This window comes from Megascapheus bottae, chromosome 18 (assembly GCF_031878675.1).
Source record: "Megascapheus bottae isolate mThoBot1 chromosome 18, mThoBot2.hap1, whole genome shotgun sequence".
Classification (NCBI taxonomy): Eukaryota; Metazoa; Chordata; class Mammalia; order Rodentia; family Geomyidae; genus Megascapheus; species Megascapheus bottae.
Genome location: NC_143526.1, coordinates 32,124,776 through 32,148,916, shown reverse-complemented (window position 1 = coordinate 32,148,916; position 24,141 = coordinate 32,124,776). Strand labels below are relative to the sequence as shown.

General features: G+C 51.8%; 1 protein-coding gene across 5 annotated transcripts in view; it reads right to left on the bottom strand.

Moving 5' to 3' along the window:
* The window catches only part of Dlgap4 (DLG associated protein 4), a 102,682-nt gene that overhangs the window by 39,726 nt on the left and 38,815 nt on the right, over positions 1-24,141 (bottom strand). For 3 of the 5 annotated variants that reach the window (XM_090352288.1, XM_090352287.1, XM_090352290.1), the window contains exons 4-6: positions 22,482-22,596; positions 20,129-20,179; positions 15,518-15,758 (exon numbers count right to left, since the gene is read on the bottom strand). In XM_090352288.1, coding sequence (XP_090208414.1) covers positions 15,518-15,758; positions 20,129-20,179; positions 22,482-22,596 — 407 coding nt within the window. Of the gene's footprint in view, positions 1-7,359; positions 8,313-15,517; positions 15,759-20,128; positions 20,180-22,481; positions 22,597-24,141 lie in introns of those variants that run through there. The other 2 variants (XM_090352289.1, XM_090352291.1) reach the window with 2 other exon arrangements.

Genomic DNA, 24,141 nt, shown 5'->3' with positions numbered 1-24,141 from the left:
AAAGAAGGCAACCTGAAAACATCTGAAGGGCACAGACTCTGAAACAGTTATCCACTTGCAAGGATTCCTGCAGCTACCTATGACCTATCAAGAGGTGGTCTGCCACGGGTAGAAAGGATGCTGAAGGACCTGTGTGTGCCCACAGAAGACAGACCTGGCAGAAAGACAAGGTTAGAACATGATGAAGATGCTGCTGCCTTTATTTCATCTCATTTAATATTAAAGAAAGGATGGCCCAGCTTGGCACATGGACAGAGGGCTTCAACCTGCACAGACTGTAATAAAATATTTGGTTGTTGAAGAAAAGTTAGGCCATGCTGTCAGGCAGAACAGCCCGCGGGCGACTTTCCTCCAGGGAGAAGAGCAGATGGCCTCCTGTTGAGATGCCTTCTTGTTAATAATTTACTCATAATTGAAAGCGTCTTTTGTCACTTTTGAAGTTGAACTTGCAACTTGGCTTGCTTTACTACTGGTCTAGGTTCTATAGCCTGGATCCACCTGCCCAAACTAGAAGGTCTGCAGTGTAGTGCCCAAGTACAGGTCAGGAGCTCTGGAGCTGATTCTGGCTGGAACTTAATAATGCAGGTTTGATGTCAGAAACTAAGTCTTCAATTCCGCTCTGCCTGTCAAGATATTTCAAGGGCTGACACACTGCTGGGCATACAGCAGCACTTGAAGTCTTTATTGAATAAATGAGTAGCTCAGCCAGAGTGACCTGGGTCAAGTCATCCCCTGCCCCCCCACTTTTTTTAAACCAGTCCTGGGGCTTGAACTCAGGGTCTGGGCACTGTTCGTAGATACATTTTGCTCATGACTAGCACTCTGCCACTTGACCCAGAGCACCATTTTGGCTTTTTCTGTGTATATGGTACTTAGGAATCAAACCCAGGGCTTCATGCATGCTAGGTGAACACTCTACTACTAAGCCACACACCTGCCCCCCCCCCCCACTTTTTTCTTTGACAAGATGTTGGTATGTATCACAAGCTAGCCTCAAACTTATCATGTCCTGACCTCAGCTTCTTATGTGCTAGGATTATAGGTGTGGAGCGTTTTGAACCCGGGGCCTGATGCTTGCCAGACAGGCACTATATCTGAGCTATGTCCTTAATCTCCACTCCTCCACCCAGGTTGAGTCTAGCATTTTTGCCTGGGACCAGGCCTAAGACCACAATCTTATGCCTCTTGCATTGTTAAGACTACAGGAATGAATCATGATGCTCAGTCAAGTCATTTTTTATGACTGGGCCTTGGGTGCCTCATCTGGACTAGGCAGATGACAAGAACTGTAATGAGCTCTAGGGTTACATAAGGATCTACATAGTAATGTGGATAAATGTGCTTTGCCAAGCAAAATAGGCTAAACGAATATTAAAGATCCAGAGCCAATATGCTGAAAACAAAATAAAAATGACTGAATGAATTTAGATGAAAGTACCTGGTAAATGGTAGCCAAATGGCTTACTATAAAAGGGATAGCATTTCAGCCCACAGTTCCAATGTCTAAATGACATTTCTCTGTTCCAAAGGAACATAAAAATCCCTATTGAAACTCTGTGAAAGGCCAGGAGTTTGGCTTAGTGGTAAAGTGCCTTGCCCAGCATGTACGAAGACCCAGGTTCTATTCCTGGAAGTGGTGCTGTGGCTCAAAAGGTGAGCACTAGCCTTGAGGAGAGCCCAAGGGCAGTGTTCAGGCCTTGAGTTCAAGCCCTAGGACTGGAGGAAAAAAAAAAAAAAAGAAAGAAAAGAAAAAAAAAAAAGAAAGAAACTCTGTGAAGGCTTAGGTATGACAAATATGGCAAACATGGTTACAGCTATAATTGTATCTGGTCTCAAAGAGTATTTGCCAAAACAGATTGGCATATGGATGCTGAGGACAAGGGAGGAATGGGCTAGAGGCAGGCCTGCCATGAGGCAGGCTTCAAGGCAGTCAAGTTCAAGCTCATGGATGATTATGCTACACATGAAGAACAAGCTATCAACTTCCAGATTGTACATTGGGACCAATCATTGTTGCATCCATAGCAACCAACTGGCAAATGCCCAGCTTTGTAAATACTACCCTACCTCTGCTAAATGGCTATCCTAGGCTGTGGAAATTAAACCTGGGCTCTATACCTGAATCTCTTTGGAACAAGTCCTTCCCGGCCTTGTGAGTGCTGATTCTTTTGGTTGGTCTACGAAACATCCCCTCTGATGAGCATAGGTTGAGAATTGCAAAGGGCCCAGTGGTGCATATGCCCACTGTGGAACTGGTCAAATGTGGCACAGCTCTGGAGGCATCTTATAGCCTGGGGTACTGACCTGTTAATGTGCCCAATCCCAACACCTTTGATCCTCCCTCCTTGAAGAAATATTAAGGCAGCTCCCAACCTTGACAAAGATCTTCAGAAAGTAGAGTTTTGCTGTTGGGGTCTCCAGCCCCAGGCCCCAACAGTCATGGTACTCGAGAGCTGAAATGTGAGACACAGGGCTGGGAATGTGGCTCAGTGGTAAGAGTGCTTGTCTACCATGCATGCTCTGGGTCCGATTCCTTGGTACTACATAAACAGAAAAAGCCAGAAGTGGCGCTGTGGCTCAAAGTGGTAGAGTGCTATCCTTGAGCAAAGAAGCTCAGGGACAGCGTTCAGGCCGAGTTCAATGCCCAGCATTGGCGAAAGGAAAAAAAGAGAAAGAAACAAATGAAGTGAGACCCAGTCAGACTGGGGACCTGTTCCACATTTCCCTTATCTGTCTCTGGCTTTCTATACAGATTTCACGAGGGTGCTTGTGGAGGTCCTGGCACAGACATAGGTATTGAGCAGGCGCACAAGGAATGTACCCGGGCTGCCATTTCTTCCTCAGGCCAGCTGGGCTCTCCTTGTAAAGCACAACATCCTCTGCTGCCCAGTCTGCCCTTCCCACTCCTTTCCCACTTCAGTGAGTCCTGCCCGAACCTCACCCTCTTGTCTCATCTTGATGCTTGCAAAGCTTCCTCCCTGTTGTCATTTTTATTCATCCCAATTTACCCAGCCAGATTCGTCATCGGGAACAATTCCTCCAGTTGTACTATCCCTGCTCTGAAATCTCCCGAGGCTTCCCAATGCCCCTGCTTCTCTGCAGATGTTCAATGTTGCCTACAGCCTCCTGCAAGATCCTTCCTAGGTTTTCTGATCAGCCCTGGCCTCTCTATTTTTGAAGAAACCATTCTCTAGAATTCCAGCTCCACCCTCTGCCTGTCAATCCAGCCCCCCTCAAAGGGCTCTTGTTCCTCCAGCTGAAGCTCACTTCTTCCTTTTCAGACAATGCTTTTCCTTAGCAGACACTTAATTATAGACTTGTTACACAGTTTCTCATAATTGTAGGCTTGTCTCCCTCATCAGACCCTAAGTTCCCAGGGCAGAGGCAGGGTCTGTCTATTCTTCCCTTTCTTTCCTCTCTGGGCCTAACCCAGGCTGGGAAGGCAGGCCTCTAGTAGAAGAGCATTTTCTGAGCCAATTTAACTGCAGCCCGAGCAGGGTAGTGTTCCACCTACACAGGACAATCTGCTTGTCCTGGTAGGAAAATGCTCACTGGCCAAACCACAACTTACAGCCCCACTTCTCCACCTGGTGAGCCAGGAGTGAGGGAGACCTGGGGGAGGCAGAGCTGTGGATCTGGCCTGGCATTGGCACAGTCTTGCTCTGGGATCCTAGGCATGAACCTTCTTGAAGCCTGCTTTTTCACTGTGAAACAAGAAATGACCATCTTTCAGCCCAAGAATCTGGATTTTATTGTCCTTAAGCACCCTCCATTCAGGAAGGTAGGTAAGGAACACATGCTGATCCCAGCTCAGGCTCAGTGAAGAAACAGCCACGCCAATCTAGGGAGCCCTGGAACCTGAGAGCCATTCACACTGCACACCTCAGTGACCTCATTAAAATCCTGTTGCTGACTGGATTTCACTTTTTCTCAAGTGTCCCATTACAGTCCATAGCCCTCACCTTGGCCTGGTCTGACAGGGTCTGCTGCCAGGGCTAATAAGAGGAAGGGTGACTTGCTGCTGTCAATAACCAATCCATCTCAAAGATTGTGGTGACAGCCTCTTTCAGGGGGCTCTCATCCTCACACAACCCTGTGAGGTAGCTATACCATCCCAACTCAACAGGAAGAAGTTCTACCAATCCAGAGTCACATAGCAAGGACAAGCAGGCCTATCACATTAACCCAAGATACTTTCACTCTTCCCATTGTACAAGCCAAAAGATTCTCAACACCAGGATTCTCTGGGGGGCCAGAATAAAAACTTTACTCCTACTTCCAGACCAGCTAAACCAAGACTGATGGGCCAGAGCTCAGAAATCTGAAACCTATAAAGCTGAGGAATGTAAATTTTATTGATGAGGAAACTGAGGCATAGAGAGGGTGGCAGGACCTGCTAAGGTTATGTTTTAAGCAAATGTGTGGGACCTACATGGTTGGATTCCAGAGTCAGGTGAGAACTCCAGAAGTGTAGGCCTTTAAGGGCAGTGGGCATCTTAAGGGGAGGGCACATCATAACGAGTTTAGGGGCAGAAAAGCCAGGCACAACGAGGGTGGAGATATACAGAAAAGTCCACAGAAACTTTTGGACACCATCGGAGCATCTGGGAGGAAAGCTTATAGGTCTCCAGCAGTGGGGTGTGTCTGGCTTCAGTTCAAGATGAGAAAGCCAGGGGAGGTGGTGACTCAGTGCCTCAAGCTAGCCTCCTTTAAATGGGAGATGAGCTCAGAGACTGAGGAAATGTCAAGCCAACCCTTCTAGTAGAACAGATGCCAGAGCAAGCAGCCTGAGGGACCAGACAGAAGCAGTGGACTTGGAAAAGCTGTGGGCTGCAGGAAGAAAGACAGGAGGGCTCCAAGCCTGATCCAACCCTGCTATGCCATGGACCCTGAGCAGACTGTTTCTGAAATAGGGCGAACCTCATTGGCTTCTAACTAGGACTGGTGTGAGGAACAAGAATCGGGCAAGAGCTAGCAGAGAACACAATGCCTCTTTGAGCTGCAAAGATTACTACCAGAAGAGTTGCATGGGGCTTCCCTTGTTATAGGATCCCCTATCCCCAGGCTGAGAGGCCCCACTCTGTCTTGTTCCCACCAAGAAAAAAGTGACCTACATGTGCTTAGAAGGGGAAAGTTCACATTTATTAAGTTCCTACTGTTATGTATTTGTGTGTGTGTGTGTGTGTGTGTGTGTGTGTGTGTGTGTATAATCTCACTTAATCCTCACCAAAATCCTACAGTATATGGCATTTTTCAGAAACTGACGCTCAGATAAAGCAACCTGTCCAAGATTACAGTAAGTGATGGAGACTGATTAAAACCTGGTGTTTGTGGCTCTAAACCCCACATTATTTTTCCTCTTGGAACAGCTGAGTAAAAGGAGGGCACGCCTAAAATACTACCTCCTCCTTGAAGCCCTTCTCATCCCTCTTCCCAGACAGGGCCTACTTCTTGCCTATGAAACCCACAGCTGTCATTAGCACATAGCTGGCAGTAATCCGCACATTCTCCCCCTTAACTCCGTGATCAGACACACTTTTAAAAGGTGAGGTACAGGTACATACAGGTGGCTTCTGAGTACCTTAGTACCTTCAGATGTCAGAGCTGGAAGGACCTAGGGGCTGTGCTCTCTAACTCCCTAATTTTTCAGAAGGAAAAATGGAGGTCAGGAGAGAGAACAATGAAGACACATGGCATTTTTGCTTCTGCTGGGAACAGAATGTTGGCATGCTGCCTCATAGAATGTTTTCAGAGGTTCCATGATTTCAGAATCAGTCTTAGGAGGATTGTCATTACCATTTCATGAAGCAGGAAGCTGGCATTCAAGGGAAAGTGACCTCCTGTACTTAGGTGAAATGTGGGGCTCTGATCAAGCCCTTCCCCCTTCCATTACCAGTTGTCCATGTAATATGCCAAGCACAAGACACACAGGAAAAGGCCATATGTGGGACAGCATGGCAGTGATTTCTTCAGAGGTAGTGCTATGGAATAGAACCCAGGGATCCTGGCTTAAATCTCTGTGGTGTTCCTGACCCTTCTGGGACTCCTCTAAGACTTGGGGACAACACAGCTGGTCCAATTCCCAGATTCAAAGTTCTAGGACATCTGAATTTCATTGACAGCAGACACTAGCTCTCTGCAGTCTCAGCCTTTGTCTCCAAGCTGGGGTGAGGGAAGGTAGGGGATAGGAGGGAAAAGGAACCCAGCTCCGATTGATCACAGCAATATCCTCACTGATTTTTGTTCTCAAGTGCCACTGTCCAAGCAGGGCCCACATTTAAGCAACAATAGGATGGCACATAGAAAATCCAATTGTTCCCTAGCACAGATGTCACCATGGACACTCCCAACTGTCTCTCTAAACTATCTGAGGAGCAAGCAGAAACTGGGTACAAGTAAGAGATAGCCATCTCTGGTCCTCTCAGAAGGACAGGTGTAATATCTGTGTAACCCAGTGGTAGTAGTACAGAGGATAAAACCCCTGAACTCTGGAATGCTGGGTCTGATCCCTCTTCAGCTGTCAGGATCTGGCTGTCAACTAGCTCTACCCCACCCCAAAGTCAGTTTAAAGACAAGCTGACAGTTCCCACAGCATGTCTATAGATGTTTCATTTGATCTTCATAACAAGCCTGTGAGGCCAGCACACACAATCATTCCCTTTTCACAGATGGAGAAACAGGCTTGGCCAGATCAAGGGTCTCACTCAATGACACATCCTTTGACCCTGGCAGAACCAAGGCTCCAGAGGTCTGAAACCACTAACCCCAATACTCTAGGATGATCCTGTTAAGAATAATTCCCCTCTCCATTCATCTTGAATTGTGCTTCAGCAAAACCAAGTTTCACAGATTCTTGCTCACCTGCCCACTCTGGTGGCCTGCAAAATTCTGACCACAAACCCCACAATCCAGCTGTCTAGGCCCCCCCCCCCCCCCGCAAAATTTCATTACTCAAGTTGGCAAGAACGCAGCCCCCACCCCAGCCCGGTCTAAATAAATGCCCAAGTGATATCACATCCTGCTGCCAGTTCCAAAATAGCCCAGGCCTGCCCACAAGCCATCACAAAGTGCTAGGCCATGCAGGGCCAAGACCAGGCAAGGCAGGGATACTCAGCTCTGGCCCACTGCACACACTCAAGCATCTAAAGCAGAAGCCTCAGAGCCGGAAGGCCCCACTCCCTTCTGCCAGGTAGCCTGGCCCCTCCCTCCTGGCCCCCCAGATCGGGAGGCCCTACAGCCTCCTTGCCCCCACCCCCAACGCGCACCAGCCCCTGCCCCAGCGCCAACCCATGGAGCCTCAGCCGCGGCCAGCCTGCGGGACCACTCCGCCCGGCCCGACCCGGACGTCCCACCACTCACATTGCTTCAAGAGCTCCAGACACAAAGCCATGAGGGCCAGAGGGGGTCAGAGACCCAGAGACCCGGAGGCCGGGAGACAGAGAGAGGGAAAGGGAGAGACAAGGAGCAGAGGAAGGGCAGACAAGGGGCCACGCGGGGAAGCAAGGGGGGTCAAGAGCCCCAGGCAAAGGAGGAGCAGGATCAAAGGGGCTTCAGCACCAGAGCCGAGGGGAGACCACCGAGACAGACGCAGGGCACAGAGACGGAGAGCCAAGCAGGAACCCCGACCAGAGAAGTGGAGGTCCTCGAAGGAAGAATGGGACAGAGACTGAGGACAAACCAAAGGAAGGCAAGGAGCGGCTCTGAGGACAGGAAGCTGGGTGCGGGGGGGTCCAGGAGACCCCCAAGGGGTCCAGGAAGTCCTGACAGGTCTGGAGGACACCCAGGAGGGAGGAAGCCCGGGGGGAGGAGGGTCAGGACTCAGAGGGGGGCTCCAGGGCGGGTGGGGATGGAGTGAAGGGGGGATCCCCAGAAGGCCCAGGGGTCAGGGGCTCGGATGGACCGAGGGAGGACGCCCCAAAGGCCCGGCGGGCACTGAGTGCCCCCCTCCCCCGAAAGCGGGTGTCAGAAGGGGTGGCCGGGGAGCAGGGGGGGAACCCGAGATCGGAGGGCGAGGGAGGGGCCGGGAGGGAGGCGAAGGCAGAGACAAAGAGACAGCGAGCCGGGAGAGACAAAGCGGGCGCCGCGGGGACTCGGGCTGCGGGGCTGGCGGCCAGACACAAGGACAGAAGCGCGGGCGGACGACGGACGGACCGACTGACGGACAGGGAAGAGGGCGGGGGCAGGGCAGGGCCGGGCGGGGGCGGCGCCCGTCTCCTCGCCGGGCCGCGGCTGCTCCCGGGCGGCGCTGGGCGGACCCCGTGCGTCCGGGCTGAGGAGGCGGCGGTGGCGACGACGTGGACCGGACAGACGGACGGACGGACTGGCGGCAGCTGCGGCCAGCGGCGGGCACTCACCCTCCTCCCTCACGCGGCCCGGCCCGAGGCTCCGGTTTTGTACGCCCGAGGGGCGGGGCCTCCGGGTTAAAGCCCCGCGCCGGCCCCGCCCCCCGCGTCAGCCGCGCGCGCGTCACCGGGGACTCCGGGCTTAGCCGGGCGCGCGCGCCGTCTGCACGGCACGTGGCCCGGCGCGCGGGCCCGCGGCGGGGGCCAGTGCGCAGGCGCGCGGGAGCACGACGGTCGGCCCACGCCCAGCTCGCCCGTGTGGGGAGCGCGCACTCACATCGGCACGCGCATGCCCGGGCTGAGGGGTGGGGGGGGGGAAAAGGGAAGGAGAGAAGGGAGGGGGGGGAGTGTTCCGCCCCTCGAACCGCCCCGTCAAACCGGTTCCAGCTGGAATGCAACGCCACGCATGCTCCGTGCGGGGAGGTGGACCTGGCGGGAGTGCGGGGCCGGGAGGAGGCAGCGCGAGGTGCCCTCCTGCGCCCCTCACCGCCTGGCGCGCCGGGCCTGTCCCCTGCGTCCGGCCGGCCCGGGACCCCGCGGCCCGCCCGCCCGCGCGCGCAGGCCCAGCGCCACCGCCTCTCCGCGCACGCCTGGGGCTGAGGACCGGAGACGGGAACTGGGCGGCCCACCTGGACGCTGGCCGCGACGCTGAGGTCCACGACCGTCTCCACACACCTCCACGAGCGAGCCGGCGCCCTCCCGAGCATGGGGCCCAGGATGGGCCGCTCTCACCCTGCCTGGACGCTGGCCTTCGCCTGAGTGCGTGGGGACTCTGAATCCCAACTTTTCACGTCTAGTTGCTGTTCTGTCCCCCGTGCCCAGGACAGGCAGGGAGGGAGTGAGCGCGCTCCCGTCTACCTGGCTGCGTACCATTCCTTCCTTCCCCCGCTAAGTGCTTTCCCTCCCTCCCTCCCTTCTTTTCTTCCTCCCTACCCCCCCCCCCCAGCATCTGGCTGGTTGCCATGACCACCCTCCCTGTTCTACATAAGCTACCGCTGTCACTCCAGGATCACTCAATCAGGCGCTGCGGAGCAGCTTGATGGGTAGTGCAATTCCCCTTACTCAAGGCCTACAGCCAGGACTACTTAAGTCCCTCTCACGCTCTGACCTCATCTGTCACCTCTGGCTCTCTCCTTTGCTTTGGTCCAGCCATACAGGCCCTAGTTCCTTCCGTATCACATCAGGTATTCTTCTGCCTCAAGACCTTTGCATCACTCTCTTCTGCTTGCAACATGTGCCTAGCACCATACAACCCCTCACATCTTTGTTCAGAATTTCTTTCTCAGGTGGGCTCTGCCCTAGCTACCCTACTTACATTCAGCTCTCTCCACCAGCGTTTCCAGTAGCTTTCCAACAATCTGTATAGTATATGGTTTTATCTTTCCCTGCCCTCTCCTCATGGAATGTTCTGTCCATGAGGGCCAGAGATGTGGCTCAAAGGCAGAGCCCCTGCCTAGCAAGCACAAGGCCTTAAGTTCACACCTTCTGTACCACCAAGAAAGTACTGTCCATGCAAACCAGAATTTTCACTTTGTTCACTGGCTGTCCCATCCCCGCATGTATAGCACAGTCTGGCCTGTACTGGCTGATCAATAACAGGGTCTATGAAAGGGCTGCCTAACTAGAGGCACATACTTCACCACCAATGCTGAGGAATCTCCAAGGTTCTATCTTAGATTCTTAGGAAGCCGAGCGCGGGTACTCACATCTGTAATCCTAGCCACTCAAGAGGCTGAGAGCTGAGGACTGTAGTTCAAAACTAGCCTGGGCAAGAAAGGCAGTGAAAGTCTCTCCTATTAGCCACCAAAAAATTGGAAGTGACACTGCTGTGGCTCAAAGTGGTAGAGCTCTAGCCTTGAGGAATAAAGCTCAGGAACAGCACCCAGGTCCTGAGTTCAAGCCCCATGACTGCCAAAAAAACCCTCCAAAACAACAAAACCAACAAAAAATCCTTATGAAGCCAAGTGCCGGTATCTCATGCCTATAATCCTAGCTACTCAGGATGCCAAGATCTGAAGATCAAGGTCTAAAGCCAGCCTAGGCAAGCAAGTCAGCATTAACCACCAAAAAGCCTGAAACAGAGCTATGGCTCAAGAAGGTAGAGTTCCAGCATTGAACAGAAAAGCTAAGGGACAGTTCAAGCCCCTGTACTTTAAAAAACAAACAAACACACAAACCCCCAAACTCTTTAGTCTCTTTTCCTTCAGGGTGACTGCTGCACCTGCTTAGGGTGTCTTGTCTTGCCCAAGTCTCAGTCCTGGGGTTGGAGACCTGCCCACCAGTCAGTCCTTCAGTTCTGGTCATTATTTCTCCCAATTGTCTGCTTCAAAAGCTTGACTCAGGCCTGGCATCTGGTACTCAGCACTTTGGAAGCACTCAATGAACCAGGAATGTTGTGCTTGGTGGAGCCTAGGCAGGAAGCCTGCCTTCTGCCCTGTGCTGTGTGGAGGTGCCAGTGTCAGCAGTCAGGAGTATGAGCTCCTCATCACGCATGCTGGAAAGGCTTCCTGGAAGGTCTTCTTCTCGCTCGCTGATTCTGTGGCCCCTGCCTGGGCCTTGCTCTCCCTTGCCTGAACCACCACACCAGCCTAAAGGCTACTGGATGATCTCTTTCATGCTGCCAGATCATTCTTTTTCTTTTTTTTTTTTTGCTAGTCCTGGGCTTGGGCTCAGGGCCTGAGCACTGTCCTTGGACTTTCTCAAGGCTTAGCATTCTACCACTTGAGCCTCAGCACCACTTTCAGCATTTTTCTATGTATGTGGTACTGAGGAATCAAACCCGGGTCTTCGTGCATGCTAGGTAAGCCCTCTACCACTAGGCCAAACTCCAGGCCCCAGATCATTCTTTTAAAATACCACAGAAACTTCCCCCTTCCTACCCACCACTATAGTCAGGCAGACACAGGTGGTAACTGTTCCTTGTCCTACCTGCTGGGTGACCTTGACTCTGACTCCTCTACTCTGTGCTACAGCTAATGAAATTTCTACTCGTGTGTGTGTGTGTGTGTGTGTGTGTGTGTGTGTGTGTGTGTGGTGTTGGAGTAACTGGGTTAAATCAGGGGTAGCAGATACATATAAATCCCCTGGCCACAGCAGACACCACTAATCAATAGTGCCACACTTAATCTGCTTAACTAGATCTCTGTCCTGAGCTCCAGGGATCAGAAATGATACAGGAATTGAAATCTATCTGTAGTCTGTGTCTCTCTAGGGATTGGAAGGGCTGAGCTGACAGGAGGCCACAGCATAATAACCAAAGATGGTTGTTTAGGTCTTTAGTAGGTTTGGTGGGCAAGTCTGACTGGAGAGAATTTTGCCAGGCTCCTGTACTAGATGTATGAGAGAGGGAGGGAGGGAGGGAGGGAGGGAGGGAGGGAGGGAGGGAGGGAGGGAGGGAGGGAGAGAGAGAGAGAGAGAGAGAGAGAGAGAGAGAGAGAGAGAGAGAGAGAGAGAGAGAGAACCAGATTAAAAACCTGGAGAGTTCTGGAGAAGGGAGAAGGGACAAAGGGAGAACAAAGCAGCCTGACTTTGATAGGCACAGGAATCCAAACCCAAGCTGCAAAACACATGAGAGAAAAGCAAGTGACTTATGCCTATAATCCTACTACCCAGAGGCTAAGATCTGAGGATCACAGTTCCAAGCCAAGTAGGTCCAAGAGATTCTTTATCTCCAGTTAACTACTAAAAAGTCCAAGGCAGAATGGTGGCTCAAGTAGTAGAGTGCTAGCCTTGGGCAAAGAAGTTCAGAGACAAGACCCAGACCCTGAGTTCATACCACAATACTGACAACAACAACAGACACAACAATAACAACAACAAACCTCACAGAAAATGAATTTGAGGCCCAGAAAGGGCTTGTACCTTCCTAGAGTGATGCAGAAGAGCTGAAACTGGAACTCAGCACCCCTCCTCTCAGCAGAAAGCAGGGTGTTTTCTTGGCCAGAACCTGACCAAGTTCAGCATCCAGTACCACCAGAGTGACCCCAAGTGTGCAAACACATGTGTGGATGTGCCCATTCATATGAACATGTCTGCAAGCACGGTGCAGCAGAGGCAGGAGCAATAGCACCCAGATTTACAAAGACCCCTGTGTGAAATCCCAGCCTTCATGTGATTCAGGAGTAGAAGAGACAAAGAAGGATAGGAAGTGGGAGGGGGGAGATCTGAGGGCTGAGGGAGAGACAGAAGGCAAAGATGGGAGGGGGAGGAGAGAGGAAAGATGGGGAAGAAGTCTCCTCCCTGCTCTTCCTTCGTTTTTCTGAGAGTCATAGAGAAGAGAGGCATGGGGCATGGGGCTGGTCTCAGCTCTCATGTTCCTTCCTGGTGTCCTTTGCTGGGGAGGGTCCTGTACCCATATACCTACAGCCTAGCTGCTCCAGTCCCCACATCCCAGCTGGAGCAGGGCGGCCTGCCAGTCACCTGCCAGAGCTATTTCTGGAATGTGGAATCTGGGTCAGAGAGGGGGAGGGAAGAGAGTGGCAGCCTTGGAGCTGGGAAGCTGCCAGCTCTGCATGGTGTGGGGCTGCACATCCTCCCACAGCCATCCAAGATCAGCTCCCAGAGCCTCAGCACCAGCCCCTCCGGGGCATCTCCCTCCTGCCTCAAGGGACAGGGAGAGGGAGCAACAGTCCCCAGGGTGGAGTCCCAAAGACTCACTCCTTGGACAGATAATGAGGGAGAGGGTCCTCTGAGCCCACCCACCTCCCCTAGGTAGACAGTGGCTGGGTGAGGAGCAGCTGTGCGTGTCAGCGTCCATGTGGAGGCAGGCAATCATGGCAGGATTGCCAGGTATGGCTGCACAAGTTTCACACTGATTAAGGATGTCGAGTTATCAGGAGGGGTGCTGTTCACAATATAGACACAGTTGAATGATCTAATTATGACAAGTTTCTGGCAGATAGAAGTAAAGCATCTTGTGGAAAATGTACATGCTGACACCTTTTCAGCAGATGGTAGTGAAGTTTGATAAAGGAGCCCTTCCTTCCTTCCTTCCCTCCTTCCTTCCTTCCTTTCTTCCTTCCTTCCTTCCTTCCATCCTTCCTTCCCTCCCTCTCTTCCCTTCCTTCCTTCCCTCCCTCCTTCCCTCCTTCCTTCCTTCCCTCCCTCCCTCCTTCCCTCCTTCCTTCCTTCCTTCCCTCCTTCCTTCCTTCCTTCTCTCCCTCCCTCCCTCCTTCCTTCCTTCTTTCCTCCCTCCCTTCCTGCTTCCTCCTTCCTTTCTGTATTAGGGTTTGACTCAGAGGTTGTGATTGCTAGGCTTCCATTCAAGCCATGCATCTAACTCTTGTTCTTTTGTTTTGTTTTGAGCTTATTTTCAAGACCCTGGGATTATATGTGGGTCAAGATGCTGGGTAAAATTGTCTTCTACAGTCACTTAAGGAGAGTGGATGGGTGCAGGCAAGACATTTTCCTGGAAAAATGTAGAAAGCAAGATGGGCTCCTTTGGGCTGTGAGAAAGAGCAGAACTCATTAAAAACAAAACAACAACAACAACAAAAAAAACATACAAAACAAAAGCCGATCTGTAGGGAGTATTTAGAGGAAATAGAGAGAGCCCAGAACTTGCTGAATTGGAAAGTAAGTCTGTCAGTCCCCATCTCTCCATGCAGAAGAGCATTCTCCAGATTCACCCCGGGGACAGAGATGAAGCCAAGGTTAACATACAACTTGAGGATCAGACCCGAGCCAGGGTGTGGTTCTAACACCTTTTACTGACCTCTGAAGCGTGACCTACTAGAGGTGCTCAGCTGGTCAGAAGAGGGACAGGAAGGTTAAGGCCTTCAGGAAGTTAGGAGAGAAAGTGGCCTGACTCAAAAATAATTGTGGGGTGTGGCTGTGGGCCAAGGGATTTCCTTTGACTAGAAAACCTACGTAGGGTCTGAGGCAGGCACAGGATCACCTGGCTATGAGATCACTGGAGATGTAAAAAAAGCATCTAGCTCCCTAACTTCCTTCTGGAAGGAAGCCACCTAAGGAAAGCAGCTGCTGCCTAAAGGCCACATTCTCCAGTGTAGGAGACACTCAGGGAACGTTCCCTGTCTGAAAGTATTTGCCCAGAATGACTTCAGAATCACTATGGACTGTAAGTCTCTGGATCTCTGTTCTCTGGCCCACTCCCCTTTTTGTTCCTACTGGTGTTGGGGATTGAACCCAGGTCTTTGCCCAGTGCTTTTCCTTGATGAGCAGCAATTTGAGTGGTAGTTAGCCTAGTCCTATTTTGGCAAGGTATGCTGGGGCGGGGAGGTTAGGAAACAATTTAAGTAACTTGGATTTTTAAATCACAGGCTGTTATTGGTTGAGAGAGGCACATGGTGACCTGACACAGAACCTGAGTTCTCAATGCCATCATGGGGTTATTTATTGGTGTGTGTGTGTGTGTGTGTGTGTGTGTGTGTGTGTGTGTGTGTGTGTGTGTGTTCCTACATGAAAGGGACTTGAGGGACATGAATAAATGTGGGGCAGGAAGAGAGAGTGGGGAAGGGACAGTGCAGAGACCAGCTTGGTTAGGTGTCTGTTCCCTGTGTGTGTAGGGATGGGATCTTTTTCTCACTGTGAATCCCAGTAGAGCACTTGTAGCAGCTGTCTCGGCCTCCAGCCCTCTCACTCAGTCAAGTCTGACAAGCAGTGAGAACAGCCACCCCAGGTCACTGCCCTGCCTGCTTGTGGTAGGAGGGTAAGCTTCCTGTCTTGTCTTCAGCTCCCCAAGACCTCTCTGGAGTCTGGTTTATAGACGGGGAAACTGAGGCTCAGGAAAGAGAACTGGCAAGCTCAAAGCCCTCATCTGTGTTTTCCCCTTGGCCTTGGCTCTTTGTCTATTATCACAATTCTCCCTCTGCCATCCTCTGGTCGTGCGTGAGTTGTGGATGAGCGTTGGGAAGAGCTGACTTCCTTAGATTGTGAAAAAGAGAGACCCTGGCAACCACTTCGGGGCTTCCCACCCCTCGCTCTCTGTTGGGTTTGCCAGTCGACGTGATCCTCACAGGTTAAGTCCAGCAGGTGGCTGGCAGTCAAGGGTCCCCCAGGCTCCAGCCTTCCCCAGAGTCAGCCCCAAGTGGACTCTAGCTCAGTCCCAAGACCTCTGGCTTTTGCTCCAACTTCAACCTGGTACAGACTACTCCTCCGCATCCCCCAACGCTGGTCTACAGGCCACCAGGTCTCCCCGAGGTGACACTACTCACTTGGAAGCGTGCGGCTGTTGCTGAGGCTGCCGGTGCTGGGCGGGGGGGAGAGGGACTGCAGGGAGACACTGTCCTCCTCCTGTGAGCAGCCTGCCTGGATGGCGCGCAGGTAGCTGTGGCTGCGGGAGCGGAAGTAGCTGGGCAGGGGCAGGTCCAGCACCTCTGCTGCCGTCGACTCTGCTTCGCTGCAGGCTGACTCACAGGCTGCCTCGTACTGGTCACTCAGATCTGCCTCCCGTACCTGCCCAGGCAAAGGCAGGCGTCAGGGGCCAGCTCTGCCCCCCTGGGGTAGGATGGGGTGGGAGGGGCGCTTGGCGGAGCTCTCCTCAGCCTGCCCCTCCTCTCATTTTACCCAGGGCACAGATGTGCAGATGGGAGCCCTGAAGAAATGAACACCCCTCTCACCCCTCAGGGCCTGAATGCTTCCCGTTTCTACAATGAGAAGAGAGTTGAAATATCCCAGGATGTTAACTTGACTACTGGTGTTGTGTGTGTGTGTGTGTGTGTGTGTGTGTGTGTGTGTGTGTGATTTGCCATCTTCTGTTTGTTTCAGTCTTGCCTACCAGGTTCCCAAGTGTCCCTCCAGAGATGACTCGTCTAAGGATTGTGCAAATCTAAGGCTGGAAGTGTGCGCACAGAGAGGTCTCATTATATACCATGTATTTTCTGGGGGTTCATGAAGCATTCTCTGGCCCTTGTCTCAGGCTGATAGCTGTGGACCACAAAGTAAACTCTGGATAGTAGGTAGAGGCCTTAAGCAAGACCAGAGCCAGGAGAGGAAAAGGAACAAGGCGGCAGAGCACGGTCCGGGCAGCGGTATGATCTGTGTTATCACTGTGCTCTCTGGGCCAGTCTTTGCTCATCTGGGTAAAGTAGAACATTCTGGATGGTCCTTACCTAAAATGCAGTGTTGGGAACGCTGGAATCTGTGCTGTCCAACTTGGTGGCCACTAGCTATGTGTGGGTGTTTGTTGTTGTCTTTTTTTTCTTTTTATATCTGTCTGTCTAATTTTTGCTAGTCCTGGGCTAGAACACAGGGCCTGGGAACTGTCCTTGGGCTTTCTCAGTGCTAGCACTCTACCACATGAGCCACAGTACCATTTCCGATTTTTTTCTGTGAATGTGATACTGAGGAATTGAACCCAGGGCTTCATGTAGGCACTCTACCACTAGGCCACGCTCCTGGCTCTTTTTATTCTTTTCTTATTCGCAGTACTGGGGTTTGTACTTAAGTGTTTCATGCTTGTTGGCTTGCTTATTAGGCTAATACTCAACCACTTGAGCTACATCTCCACCCTGGCTTGTTGCTGGTATTTTAGAGATAAAATCTTGCAGGCTTTACTGCCCAGGCTGCCTTTAAACCATATTTCTGCACATCTCGGCCACCTAAGTAGCTAGGATAAAAGTGTGAGTCACTGGCACCCACTTAAATTAAATTAATTGGATTGAGTAAGTTTGATGGTCACATTTCACCTGCTGAAAAGCCACGTGTGACTAGTGACTAGTGGCTACAATGGACAAGTATGGATGGTAGAATGTATTCTTTTCTTTTTGGCTGGTCATGGGGCTTGAACTTTGGGCCTGGGCAGTGTCCCTCAACTCTTCATCTCAAGGCTAGTGATCTGTCATTTGAGCCACAGTGCCACTTCCAGTTTTCTGGTGGTTAATTGGAGGTAAGGGTCTCATGGACTTTTGAGCCACAGCTGGCTTTGTGCCATGATCCTTAGATCTCAGCCTCCCGAGTAGCTAGGATTACAGGTGTGCTACCAGCACTTGGCTTGGTAGAAAAATTTATTTTATTTTTTGGCCAGTCTTGGGCTTGAGCTCAGGGCCTGAGCACTGTCCTTGGACTTTCTCAAAGCCAGAGCTCTACCACTTGAGCCTCAGCACTATTGCCGGCTTTTTTCTATGTATGTGGTACCGAGGAATCGAACCCAGGTCTTCGTGCATGCTAGGCAAGCACTTTACCACTAGGCTAAACTACCGGCCCTTGGTAGAAAATTTTCTATCACAGCTGAATTCTACTGCTCAGGGTCAACATATTAAAATGCTATCTACATGAGGTACACAGAATTCACTTAGAAGGGAATTAAAAACAATTGTTGTTTATCCTCTGCCACCACAGAGGGAGGGAAACTAGGTCTTGCTTTAAGATTGCACCATAACACTGCAGTTCTAGAACCAGACTGGCAGGGTTTCAGCCCTCCTTGCAGTTTGAACATAAGCAAGTCATTTGTTCACTTTGTGCCTCAGTTTCTCCTCTATACAATGGGGCTGATCACAGTCTCAGTTCCACAGTCCTGTCAGGACTAAATGAGATAACATGTATTGCATATGCATAATAAAATCCAAGAATGAACCTTTGGTCATTTGCATCTGCTAATACAGGCAAAACTAAGTGGATGGAGAATGAAGTTTCATGAAGATTGGTTAAGATGCAAGCCAGATGCTGATGGGTCATGCCTGGAATCCTAGTTAATTAGGAGGCTAAGAATGGGAGGATTGCAGTTTGAGGCCACCAGGGCAGAGAAGTCCACAAAATTATCCTCACAGGGAAGAGTTGGATATAGTGGTACATGCCTGTGATCCTAGCAACTATGGGACACCCGCATGTAGGCAGATCAAGGCTGAGATGCACAGGAGGGAGGCAAGACCCTGTCCTAAAAACAACCAGGGAAGCTGGGCGCTGGTGGCTTACCCCTATAATGCTAACTACTCCGGAAGCTGAGATTTGAGGAAGTCAGCTGGGGCAGGAAAGGCTGAGACTCTTTTTTTTTTTTTTTTGCCAGTCCTGGCCTTGAGCTCAGGGCCTGAGCACTGTCCTTGGACTTTCTCAAGGCTAGAGCTCTGCCACTTGAGCCTCAGCACCACTTCTGGCTTTTTTCTATGTATGTGGTACCGAGGAATCGAACCCGGGTCTTCGTGCATGCTAGGCAAGCACTTAATCACTAGGCCAAACTCTTGGCCCCAAGGCTGAGACTCTAATAAACTACTCAGAGAAAGCTGGAAGTAGCACTGTGGCTCAAGTGGTAGGACGCTGGCTTTGAGCAAAAAGAAGCTCAGGAAGGGCTCAGGCTTGGAGTCTGCCTAGTAAGGACCAGGCCCTGAGTTCAAATTTCAGTACTGCCAAAAGATGTTCACAAGTGGAGGGCAGGGTGGAGAGTCAGTGTTGCTGCACTCTCACTGAGGACTCGGGAGATTCCCGTGACCCTCACCATACTCCTGCTGGGGTTAGAGGATGAAGAGGTCGCCTGGCCTGCTGAGGGCCCCTAAAGGCCTCTAGAATACCGTGTTCACACAGGGTTCTTAGAACCTGGCCTCGGACAGGGAAGATATCCACAGCTGAGATGGTGCAGCCCTACCTTTGCCCTGAAGGAGGTGTGGCCTCAGATGGGCCCCTGGTCTGTTCCTGGCTACCCTGAGGGACTGAGCTTATCTCATCACCTTGCCTGCCCCACTTTCTGGTGGGGGAGGAAGGGGGGGAGGGCACCTCCAGGGGTAGAATATATGTACACAGGATCGAAAGGAGCCCTTTAGATGTGACCTCTGCCAACTTCTGAAAGTTTCAAAATTCTCTTTATTTTTCCCATGTTCTTAAAGGTTCTATAGGAAAGAGGAAAAGTCAGAACTCAGGGCCAAGGGGGCCAGGACCTGGCAGCTAATACTACAGACCCAGCCCCTTCCACCCCGTCCTGGCCAAAGGAAACTCTTCCCAGGCTAGCCTAGGCTTGGGGTGGGGGTGGGGGAGGGAGCCAGAAGACCCATTGTTCTGGACCCAATCTTCCTTCCTTCCATCTCTCCTGGCTTAGGCCAATTGGCCACAAAACCATGATCCCCATGCTTCTATCTCCCAAGTGCTGAGATTAAAAGCGTGCTCGACTTCGTGATTTCTTGACTTATTCATAGAACCTAGCTCATTGCCCCCATGCCCCCCCCCACACACTTAAAAAAAAATAAGCCTGGGACTTGAACTCAGGGCATGGGCACTATCCTTGAGGTTTTGCTCCAGGCTAGCACTCTACCACTTGAGCTACAATAGCACTTCTGGCTTTTTCTGAATAGTGTACTGGAGATAAGAGTTTCACGAGCTGGGCACTGGTGACTCATGCCTGTCATCCTATCTACTCCGGAGGCTGAGATCTGAGGATTTTGGTTCCAAGTCAACTCCAGGCAGAAAAGTCCCCATGAGACGCATCTCCAATTAATCACTCAAAAACCACAAGAGGCAATGTGGCTCAAGTGGCAGAATGCTAACCTTAAGCACAAAGAGACTTGGGGACAGTGCCCAGGCCCTGGGTTCAACACAACTGATACAAGGAAAAAGAGGCTTACAGACTTTCCTGCTTGGGCTGGATTTGAACTGTAATCCTAAGACCTCAGCCGCTTGAGTAGCTAGTATGGCAAGTGTGAGTTGCTGACATCCGCCCAGTTTGCCATTTTTAGGAAGAGGAAACTGAGGCACAGAAGTGAAGTGACAGGGGTATGGGGGTTGTAGTGTCAGTCACCAATGTGAGCCTCACTCTGTTCTCCCTGAAGGGGACACGTGCCTGCCCGGGCTGGGTTCTAGGCCTGTGCTTGGGATTGGGTGCACAGAATAGCAATCATACTGACCTGCTGCTCATGGCCAAACAACTGGGGGATCAGGGAGGCCTGTCCAAATATCTGCAGGAAAGAGAGGGGGAGGGTTAGGAGGCCAGGGCTGGGGCAGGGACAGGGCTGAGCTGCTCAGGCCCAGGTGCCAGGGAGCTGGAGTTTGGGTGGTCTGACCTCATACCGGCTTGGCCCCCCACTGCTAGACCTCACTTGGCATCACTGAGAACCTATAGTCTGCTATTTGTAAGTCCTATTCCTGAGCAGCCCCTGGGACATGGACACCCCACTGAGGCCTCACCCCAGATCAGAGACAGCCTCTGGAGTCATCTGCCAGGCACTGGCCAGGGGGTGGTTAGAGAACCCTCAAGACTGGGAGTCAGGTAGGGTTGGGTTGGGAGGTAGGGGTGATTTCTGTGGGAGTCCACAGCCCAGCCAATTCCATGAGCCTTTTTGTGTTCCAGGTGCCTGGAGACAGAGATGGAGAAGGTGAGTGACATGGAAAAAAATTAAGGTCAGTACACACATGTAAACCAAGAAAAGTGTGAATGGAGACTTAAAGGGTCAGAGACACAGAAAGGAAAGGTAGAACAGGAGAGACAGGGAGGGGCACAGATAATCAGCAAAGTCTGAGGGTAGGTGTCTGGCAGGGACAAGAGAAGTACCTGCCTGCAGGAAGGTACTCAAGGGACAGGGGTGGGGGGAGGGGGTTCTCTCTAAGCATCTGAGACACCAGACACCAGCTGTGCAGAACTCTGAGCCCAGAGAGGATGAAGCTGCGGAGGGGAAGGGGTGGAGGGGGAGCAAGTCCAGCGAGCATGGGGTAGACAGAGATGCTGGTTACATCTGTGAGGCCCAGAAATGAGCCAGGCGCCTGCAGTAGGCCAAGGGGAAGGGCCAGGATGTATCAGACCCAAGTAAAAACTCTAGCTTCCTTCACAGTGTGGGAGGGGGTTGTAGGCTCGCACCTGTAATCCTAGCTACTCAGGAGGCCTAGATCTGAGGATCGCAGCTCATAGCTATAAGACTCTTACCTCCAATGAACCATCAAAAAGCCAAAAGTGGAACTGTGGCTCAAGGAGCAGTGTGCCAGCTTTGAGAGAAAAAGCTAAGAAATAGTGCCTAGACCCTGAGTTCAAGCCCCCTACCAGAACACACAGACACAGACACAAACACAGACACACACACACACACACACACACATACACGTGTGTGTATGCTGGGGTCTCAGAAGCTGGGGTGAGGGGAGCAGCAGGTATACAGATAGAAGCTGGGATGGCTCTGTAGGTGTCACTTTCAGGGACCCGGGTAAAAGTGACAGATGTGCCCTCTTCATGTCTGAGGTCAGATTCTTGGGTATCTCCAGGCTAGGGAAGGCTCTGGACAGACCAGGACCATGGAGTGATGAGCAGTGAGCTCCTCAAGTCTCATTCATAACAAGTAAGCACTGTGCCGATGAGCCCCACGTCAACCCTTCCTGGCTGTGAGTCTATCAGCTGTGTGCAGAACTCATTCCTACAGAGAAGAGGCCGGGTCTTCCCACTGCTAACTGTGCCACTCCCCAAGGCCCCTCTCTGGGCCTCATTTCCCTACCCATATCATAAAGAAGCTGCAAACTCTAAGGTACTATCTCCATATCAAGAGCTGAGCTCCCTGGTCAGCTTTCCCTCCTCCTAGCTGTGAGACCTCACTCGGTTTTCCCCTCTGGAATGTGGGGATCTAACCACCTCTGGGGGTGGCTGTGAAAATTCAAGGAGTTAACTGCTTAGAATTGAAGGAATATGAGGTGTGCCTGTCACGATTCATGGAAGGGCTGGCCCTGCCAGACCTATTTTCCTCAGTGAATCCAGGGACCCAAAGCAGAGAAGTAAGTTTCCTAAGGTCACACAGCAAGATAGTGAGAAGCATAAAGGTAGCTCTTGCTGAGTACAGTAAGTTCAAGATGTTAATCTACCCACTCACAACTCTGATATAGACACCACCCTCCTCCTGTGCTCAATTAGAAAACCAGGCACAGGGAAGGAAGGTGACTTGTGTCAGATTCCTACATTGATGTCAAGGCCAGGACTCACAAAGCCAGGTCTCCAGTTCTCTGTTCCCTTGGCTCTGAACACAATGAAGAGTAATGAGGCCCAGAGCCTCTGCTGGCAGCCCAGGTCTCTGCAGTGAGTATGCATTGTCCCTTGGGATCCTCTGCTTAGGGGTCCAATGCTCTCCGGCCACAGGACAGTCGGTGGAACAGAGAGACACACACAAGAAGCTTCAGGAACCAAGACCAAACAGAAGCACAATAGAGATATCTGGGGACCCTGGACAAGGCTGGGCCTTAATGTCCACTTTCTCCCGAGCCCGTTGGTCTTCAGGCTGTCCTCACCTGGCTGATGCAGCTGGAGTCATTGAGGCTGTCGCTGATGGGGTTGTAGTCCTCTTCCCAGCTAGGACACTTGGAAGGCAGCAGCATGTCCACTGAGTCCAGGCGGTCCAAACTCCTGGAGTGGGATAGAGAGAAGACAGGGCTCAGTCCTCACATTGTTAAGTCCGGAAAACAGGCCCAGAGGGGAAAAGAATGGCCAAGAGATCACCCAGTGGTAGAGGGTGAAATGAAGCTACTGCAGCCAGCCTGGCTGGGTGAGAAGCACTGACAAAGGGAGCGCTCTCAGCCTGCATCTGTCATGCCTGATGCAGACACAAGGTGGCAGCACAAGTTTGCATTTGACTGTCTTAGGCCTGAGGCCAAGTGTGCAGTCCTCATCCCAACCCTTCCTCCCTGGAAACTTGGGTCACTTCAGAGACTGGAGAGAGAAAGAGGTTTACAGCAGTGACCTTTGACTAGGAATTCCCTAAGGGCTGCGATGTCCAGGTAACTTCTACCAGCTCTCCAAAGACCCACTATTGAGTCTGTGAAGCCAGCTCTGCCCCTCAACGCTTATTCTGGAAATATGCCCCTGAGTATCTCTATAGGTCACACCACAGAGGCTTTATTGGAATCCAGCGGGTGAAGTCAGTCAACTCAGCACCCTTGCTACAGACTTGGTGTCCTCTCACACAGAGCGTTGAATGACCCTGTCTGCCTGCCAGGACTGGAGTAAGCATGTAATGCTACAGATTCAAGTGTACTGGAGTAGACAGAGGCCAGCAAGACCTGTGCCAACAGATAGCAGCCACTTAGTCTTACTACGGTTCTTTCATACAAGGCCTGTGCCCTGGTCCTAGCACCTCTCTCACCTTAATGCTCACTGGTCATTCATAAAATGGCAGGTTGTCAGGACTAGTCAACCAGATCAGTCTCCTCACTTGGGAAATCTGAAGCTCAGAGAGCTGGGGCGGGCTTGGTGGAGTTCCAGATTCCAACCCCAGGCCATACTTGACCTTGCCCAGCCAAGCCCATTCCTGGCTGCCCCCCCATCACCTGCCAATCCTGCTCCCTTTCTTCTGTCCCCATCTTCCTTGGCCACTTCCTCTGTGAAGCTGTGGCTCACTTCCAAGGAGGTAAGGAGCTAGGATTAAGCAGGCTTCCTCTGTTAAAGCACAGGATGAGGCTGCCACAGTGGAATTCCAGGAAGGGTGTTCTCTTTTCTATTTCTGATTTCACTCTCCCCTCCAATCCTGGAGCCCATCCTAGGGTCCAGTTACAGGACAAAGGGCAGCAGGAAGACACTTTCCCTGACCAGTGCTGGTACAGTAATCTAGGCTTGCTAAGGGCAGAGGCACTCACCGGAAAGAGTCCCCCGAGGCAGCTCCCCTGAGAGAGTGGAACTTACCTGGAGATGTGTCTCCTGAGGCAGCTTACCTGGACCAGTCACCCAGGTGAAGTTCTCATTATGGGTGGGGTTAGCCAAAAGATGAGGCTCACCTGCGCTGGGGGTGGGACTCATGGACGTTTCATCGTGGGGCTTCTTCGGGCACAACTGGTTCATGTGCAGGGCCAGACTAAGCATGAGGATCTCAGGGAAGGGCCAGCCTGAGGGAAGGTTCACCTAGGGGCACAGCTGACCAGTGAGCAGAGTTTGCAGGTGCTGAAGACTCCAGGGGTG